General features: G+C 59.1%; 1 protein-coding gene across 1 annotated transcript in view; it reads left to right on the top strand.

Annotated features, from left to right (window-relative positions):
* The window catches only part of IFFO2 (intermediate filament family orphan 2), a gene marked incomplete at its 5' end in the record, with an annotated part of 51,846 nt that overhangs the window by 30,285 nt on the left and 14,483 nt on the right, over positions 1 to 7,078 (top strand). The window contains 3 exons of the mRNA XM_014530661.1: positions 4,329 to 4,389; positions 5,602 to 5,697; positions 6,851 to 6,991. Of these exons, the coding sequence (XP_014386147.1) occupies positions 4,329 to 4,389; positions 5,602 to 5,697; positions 6,851 to 6,991 (298 nt within the window). The remainder of the gene's footprint in view (positions 1 to 4,328; positions 4,390 to 5,601; positions 5,698 to 6,850; positions 6,992 to 7,078) is intronic.

Below are 7,078 nucleotides of genomic sequence, written 5' to 3'. Positions count from 1 at the left end.
AGTGACATGTTGCATTTTATGTGTCTATGGATGCCTAACATGGTGAACACAACCCAGAAGCTGCCCAGTAAATGTCCCTCCTCTCCTTTCTCTAGTCTAACACCTGAAGGGAGAAGAATTTGGAAGTTTTAGGAGCTGTCGGGTCGGGGTGGGCAGGGTGGCTCTCAGTGACTCAGGCCGTCTTGGCCCTGGCGTGAGTTGTCTCTGTGCTCTGGGCCTTCATTTTCCCACCTGTAAAATGGGGAGGGGTGTGTGTGTGTGTTTTCCTGTGACCACCTTTGCTGAGCGGTGGGTCAGGCAAGAGAATTGGGACAGTGCAGGTTAAAGGACATGACATCCACCAGCCCCTGACCCGTAGTGGGTGTGTCCTCTTCTCAGTGGCCATTGGCTACTCCCTGGCCTTCCTGCTGCCCCTCTTTGCTGATGCTGGTCCCTCTGCCTGAAACCCCGTCCTGCCGAAACCTTACTCCTGTGGGCTGATCCAGGTCGGGGAGGGGACCGGACCGTGCCTGGCAAGCAGGTGTTGAAAGGCCATAGCCCACAGCTTGGCAGACCAGCTCTCGGGGAAGCTGGTGCTCCCTGCTCCCGGGCTGCACGCAGTGAGGTGGGGTGTCTGGGGCATCGTAAGAAGCACATCCCCTGTTGTCATCCTTTCACCCCAGTCAGCCAGAGCGGCTGAAGGGCAAAGCTTTTCTGCACTGTCAACACTGGGGCCGGCACAGCCAGGGTTTCCCGCCGCAGCCGGAGGCACGTCAGCGTGGGCAGTGGATCCGGTCTGCCAGGCCAGCTGCTATCTGCACGCTGGGGTCTGTGCTCGGTCTTCTGGGACCAGAAGTGCCGGCTGCCCACGCAGCCTGGCTTTGGAAACAAAAGGCTCAAGCAAGTTTATCTGCCGGGGTGCAGCGTAGAATTGCTAGTGAGGAGTGGGGTCACTCCACGTGCCATCTGCACGGGAGCTCATTAGAAATGCAGCATGTTCGCCCCACCCCAGCCCTGCTGAATCCGGTCTGCATCCGAGCAAGATCCACGTGATGCCCATGCTTGTCACAGTGTGAGCAGTGCCTAGGCCTCAGTCCCAGCCCTGCTGAAAGCTGTGTGACTTTAGACAAGTGACCTCACCTCTCTGAACCTCAGCTCTCTCATCTGCAAAATTGGGTTTGGGGCGAAATCCTTTGCCCGAGAGGGTTAATAGTTCACATGAAAGCTGATATGTGTATGAGGCACTGAGCCCAGTGCGTGCGTGGTACCCAGATGTGCTCACCAATCAGTGGCTGCTTCTGTTGCTGCTAACGTGGCTTGGGTTCTTGGTCTGGGTGGACTTGGGGCCAGTCTTCCTCGGTGTTGAAAGGCCATAGCCCACAGCTTGGCAGACCAGTTCTCGGGGAAGCTGGTGCTCCCTGCTCCCGGGCTGCACGCAGTGAGGTGGGGTGTCTGGGGCATCTTAAGAAGCACATCCCCTGTCGTCATTCTTTCACCCCAGTCAGCCAGAGTGGCTGAAGGGCAAAGCTTTTCTGCACTGTCAACACTGGGGCCGGCACAGCCAGGGTTTCCCGCCGCAGCCGGAGGCACGTCAGCGTGGGCAGTGGATCCGGTCTGCCAGGCCAGCTGCTATCTGCACGCTGGGGTCTGTGCTCGGTCTTCTGGGACCAGAAGTGCCGGCTGCCCACGCAGCCTGGCTTTGGAAACAAAAGGCTCAAGCAAGTTTATCTGCCGGGGTGCAGCGTAGAATTGCTAGTGAGGAGTGGGGTCACTCCACGTGCCATCTGCACGGGAGCTCATTAGAAATGCAGCATGTTCGCCCCACCCCAGCCCTGCTGAATCCGGTCTGCATCCGAGCAAGATCCACGTGATGCCCATGCTTGTCACAGTGTGAGCAGTGCCTAGGCCTCAGTCCCAGCCCTGCTGAAAGCTGTGTGACCTTAGACAAGTGACCTCACCTCTCTGAACCTCAGCTCTCTCATCTGCAAAATTGGGTTTGGGGCGAAATCCTTTGCCCGAGAGGGTTAATAGTTCACATGAAAGCTGATGAGATATGTGTATGAGGCACTGAGCCCAGTGTGTACGTGGTACCCAGACATGCTCACCAATCAGTGGCTGCTTCTGTTGCTGCTAACGTGGCTTGGGTTCTTGGTCTGGGTGGACTTGGGGCCAGTCGTTCTCCTTCTCTGGGCCTCATTTTTCCCATCTGTACAATGGGTCTGTTGACTCCTGCCCCACCTTCCTCATGAGAAGGTTGCTGAGAGGAAAAGTGAGAGGGGGCTGGGTGTCCGGCCGAGGAGCTTGGGGAATGGGTGTGTGTGTAGCGGGGAGATGTCCCTGGGCGCCTGCGTCTTCATCCCTCGCTGCCCCCTTCTCTGCTGCTCCTGCTGTCGCTGTAAGACGCAGTAGTGAGGCCAGGCGCTGGCACCTGCTCTGCGCAGTGGCTTTGGAATCAGGTTCTCTGCCCCCACTCAGAGCTGCGAGGCCAGGAGGGATGATTCAGCGTGGGACCTGCCCTCTGGGCCTTGGCTTCTCTTGAGGGAAGCCCTGGGTGCCCCATGCTGCTGGGCAGGGGAGGGGGGGTGAGGGCTGCCTGTGGACTTCTCCCCACCCAGGACTTCTGTCCCCCCCACATTGGGCCTAGGGGTGAACTCCTGGCCTGGCCCTTGACACACTGGATGACCTTGCAAATTCCTGGCACATTGTGGGCCTCAGTTTCCCTATTTGTACAATGAAGGTGTTCAGTGAGAATGTTCCGCCTGGGTTAGACCCTTAGGTTCCCTCTCTGCCCCTTGGCTTCCTCTGTGTCCTTCATCCCTGGGAGAAGCCCCCACCCAGCCCCCCTGCCCTCTAGGGCCTGGAGCCTGCGGCCCACGGCAGATCTAGGCCTGGCTGCCAGTGCCGGGGGCTGATAAAGATCAAAGGGAACAGGGGAGAGGGTATGTGTGTGCGTGTTTGTGTGTGTGTCTGTACGTCCCTCCGGGAGCCCTAGCCAGGCCCGTCTCGTCTCGTGTGGGAGAAAGGAGGAATTTTCCTCTGTGTGTGCAAACAGTATCCGTTTTCTCTTATTTCCAAAAGCTGGTGACGTAACCCGCTCTCCGTCCGTCCCTCCCCCTGGCCTATTTTTAGCTGCCCCGGCAGCATCCTAAAGGCTTCCAGATCTGCCTGCTCAGAGGCCATGTAGGGAGGTGGCAGTGGCACGAGCAAAGAGAGGAGCTGTCTGTCTGTCCCAGGATGGAGAGGGAAGGGAGCCTGCCCCTGGCTTCCTCTGGGGAGGGAGGCGGTCTGGGTGGGGAGCCGGGTTAGGGCTTTGATTGGTCCTGGGTCCTGGAGGAGCCCCGCAGGGTTACGAGCACTCAATCTGGAGCCCGGAGCCCAGGGTTTGAGTCCTGGCTCCACCTGTGGGCACTCTGACCTTGGGCACCCGACTCTGTGCCTGCCTCTCTGCACCTGTGACGGGGGGATAATGGAGGCGCCTGTGCTAGAGGGTTGTTATGTCATTGAATTATGTCACGGAGACGGGTGCCTCATGCAAAGTCAGCCTTCAGTTAAGGCGAGCTGGTGTTGTTACGGCGCGTGTACTGGTTAACGTCTTATCCAGCCTCCAGTGATTGCTGGGTAGGCCGTTGCCCCGCTGTGCCTTCTCCTCTCTGTCATTTCCTGTCCAGCTTCGACCCGCATGTGCACGAACCCGACAGTACATGGAAAGCCTGGAACAGGGCCTGGCATGAAATAAGCGCTAGAGAAGCGAGCGCTGTGTTTGTTATTTTTTGTTTTTCTGTAATAAAACAGACTTGGGTTTGAAGTCCAGCCCTACTCACTCACTAGCTGTGTGTCTTTGGGCGGGCACTTGACTTCTCCGAGCCTCCAGCCCTCATCTGTACGGTACAGTGATGTCTTTATTGGTGAGGGTAGGCTACGGGACCAGAGACACTAAGATTGCGACAGTTAGCACAATAAAAGTGCTTCTTGCGGGTGCAGAGAACAGCCTGGCTCCTGCGTGCCAGCCTCGAGATTATATGTTGCAGCCACGGCAGGAGCAGCAGTGTTTGCACAGCACTTCACAGTTTGCGTGAAGGGGGAGTGGAGGTCCCTCCTGCCTTCATCTCCCATGGTGCTGTGCTCATGCCTGAAGCATGACATTCATCCGCACCACCTGGTATTAGGGCCTGTGTCAACCTGCCTGTCCCTGCCCCGCCCCCACCCCCTAGACGGGAGCTCCTGGAGGGCAGGCAGGGTTGGAGTCACTGCTGTGCTGGGGACAGGCCCAGGGTGGCTGCCTGCACGGTGTGAGGCTGGACTGGCATGGAAGGCTCCCTCTGACCGCCTGTCCTTCTTGTCTCTTACAGATGGGAGGAGGAGCTGGCCAAGAGCATGAACCTGCAGACCATGGTGGACACGCTGAAGGAGGTAAGAGCCCCCAGAGGTCCCTCCCGATCAGAAGAGGCACAGTCCTCAGGGGGCAGAGCCGGGGGCAGTTCCCAGCACAGCCCCTATTCTGTGATTTCCTGCTGCCTCAGTCTCTCCTTGATGGAGCCAAGGGGCCTCTTCTGTCCCCGGCTTTGCAGCGAGGCGGGGACCGCACAGTGTTGCAGCAAAGCTCAGGTACAGGCGTTGGGAAGCCTGGGTCCAAGTCCTGGTGCTGCCCCAGCTTGTGGGGTGACCTCGGGCTAGTGACTCCCCTCTCCTGCCTCTTCTCCCCACCTGGATGGTGTTTAAGCCCCCACCCCCACCCCCCAGCTTGCAGGAACTGACTTAGGGCCCAATGCCTTGGAGAGGGCAGTGGGCAGGTCACGAGGTGGGTGCCCCGCCCGAGTGGGCTCCCCATGGTGGGCGTGAGGACCTTCCTTGTTATTCTGGCCCGGTAGCTCTGTGTTCTGGGCCCTGCACTCATCCGCCTGCTGGGTACCCTAAGCAACTTCACCTTCCCGCCTCTCTTTTCCTCTCAGCCAAATGGGTACAAGAATAGTGACCCCATGAGAAGGCGTGGAAAGCTCTTTCAAATATTTTTAAAAATTGCTTTCTGATACTTAAAAAATTTATCTTCTAAGCAAGTTAGAGACAGATTAAAATAATATCAATACATCGACGGGAGAGGATGGACGTCCCCCGCTTTGATAAGGAAAGTGCTTTTTACTTTCCAAACATAACATGTTTATGCTCAAATATTTGGAAGGCTGAGAAGAGCTTAGAGAAGATAATGAAGCCGCCTCCAGCTCCGCCCCTCCCCCGTGGCACATTGGTGTGCGACCTTCCGGTCTTTCCCGTGCAAACACACACCCCAGGTGTGTCTGTTCGGTTAGGTTGACACTTGCCATTTTGGAGACCAGAGCGGTCAAATATTGGCGATGTCACACGAATGGACCTCATATGTTAACCTATGGGGACCACTTATTGCATTACTTGCTCTTTTCCTCTTACCGTCTGCCATGGGTCTCTCGTGCCGTAATATCCCTTTGAGAAGAGTTTTAAGCTGAGTGCTGGGAAGTCAGGCTGGGCCGAGGTCCTCGGCGCCCCATCCCCAGCCATCAGGCGCCTGGCCTGGCTGGGCCCAGGTGTCCGGTCCCTCCTGCCCTCAGGGTGCCCGGCCCCCCTCAACCCTCCCCATCTCTGTCCCCATAGGCGGCGCAGGAGGCCGAAGCCATCCAGGAGGAGATGAACGAGACGATCGAGAGGCTGAAGGCCGAGCTGGTGGTGTTTAAGGGGCTCATGAGTGATGTAAGTGCGCTGGCCGCCGCCCCAGGCGTCATCACCTCCCCCACACCCATCATGCAAAACGCTTCATTCACTCCGAGGCTCCAGAGCTCGGCTTCTAGTTAGAGTCCTGGCTGCGCGATTGACTGCGAGGATGACAGATGCATCAGAGACCAGGCGCCCCCTCCTGCCCTCCCTCTTCCGCTTCCCTTGGTCTGAGTAGAGATGCATTAATCTGCCGCTTAACCCATCCTGCCTCCCGAGGCTCCTCCGACGGACGGTCTGTGTGCGTTGGCTCCGACTCTTCCCCAGCTCGCCAGGACGCGGCGGGCGGTGGCCGAGGGCCTCAGTGTCCGGGCACAGGTGGAGGGAGGCCTGTGTCATGCCACCCCGAGAGGCTCCCAGGCCAGTGGCCTTCCGCGGGGCTGCTCTGTACGGTCGGGGAAGGCGAGTGTGTGCTTCCTTTGGCCAATCAGAGCCCTTCTGAGTGGCCGTGGGTACCGGCAGCTTTTGGCAGCCCAGGCCGCCTCCCTGCTGGGGACCTGGGTCTCCTGCCACCTGCAGGCAGCGGGCAGTGTGTAGGGAGAGCCGCCAGGAAAAGGTGCCCGATTCAGGTGACTCGTCCAGGTGTGGCCTCTGGCCCTGAGGGGTGTGAAGCCGGGTGTGGCTGGGAGAAGCCTCCCGGGGCGCCAGGGGGAGGCCATGTGTCTCCCCTCACTGGGGTCCTGGGGGACCCCTGTCCTGGGCAGACCCCCGCTGTCAGCCATGGGAGGAATCCTGAAGAGAGAGAGCCGCCTGGGCAGGCACCTCCGGGGGAAAGAAGGGAGTCTTTCAGCGCGGGATTGCCTTTGTGTTGTCTTTGCTCTAACAGAATAAACAGTGACACTGTGTCTGCTGAGAGGTGTCGTCCAGCCCTTAGGGAGCCCGCAAACGCGGTCTCACATTGTCCACTCGGCGCCAGAGCCTTTAGCTCCCACGGCCCCGCCACCCCCGCCCCAGCCTGAGCAGCGCTGGCCCAACCCTTCACGCCCATCGAGGCCAGCCTCGGACTCCGGGGCCTCCCACCCGGCACCTAGGGTCCTCCACCCCTCTCTGTCCAGCAGGGGCCGGGGAGCAGCGCCCCACGCCATGCCTGCTCCCTCCCTCGCTCACGTAACCCCTGCTGTCCTCCCTGCAGCCCATGACAGACCTGGACACAAAGATCCAAGAAAAGGCCATGAAGGTGGACATGGACATCTGCCGCCGAATCGATATCACGGCCAAGCTGTGCGATGTCGCACAGCAGCGGAACTCGGAAGACGTGTCCAAGATCTTCCAGGTGACTAGGGCTCACCCTGCTCACCATCGCCACTCCCACCTGCCACTGCCACCCTCCGGAGAGCCCCAGCCTCACCCCCTGCCTGGC

This window comes from Myotis brandtii, unplaced genomic scaffold (assembly GCF_000412655.1).
Source record: "Myotis brandtii unplaced genomic scaffold, ASM41265v1 scaffold754, whole genome shotgun sequence".
Taxonomy (NCBI): Eukaryota; Metazoa; Chordata; class Mammalia; order Chiroptera; family Vespertilionidae; genus Myotis; species Myotis brandtii.
This window is presented reverse-complemented; position numbering and strand designations above follow the sequence as displayed.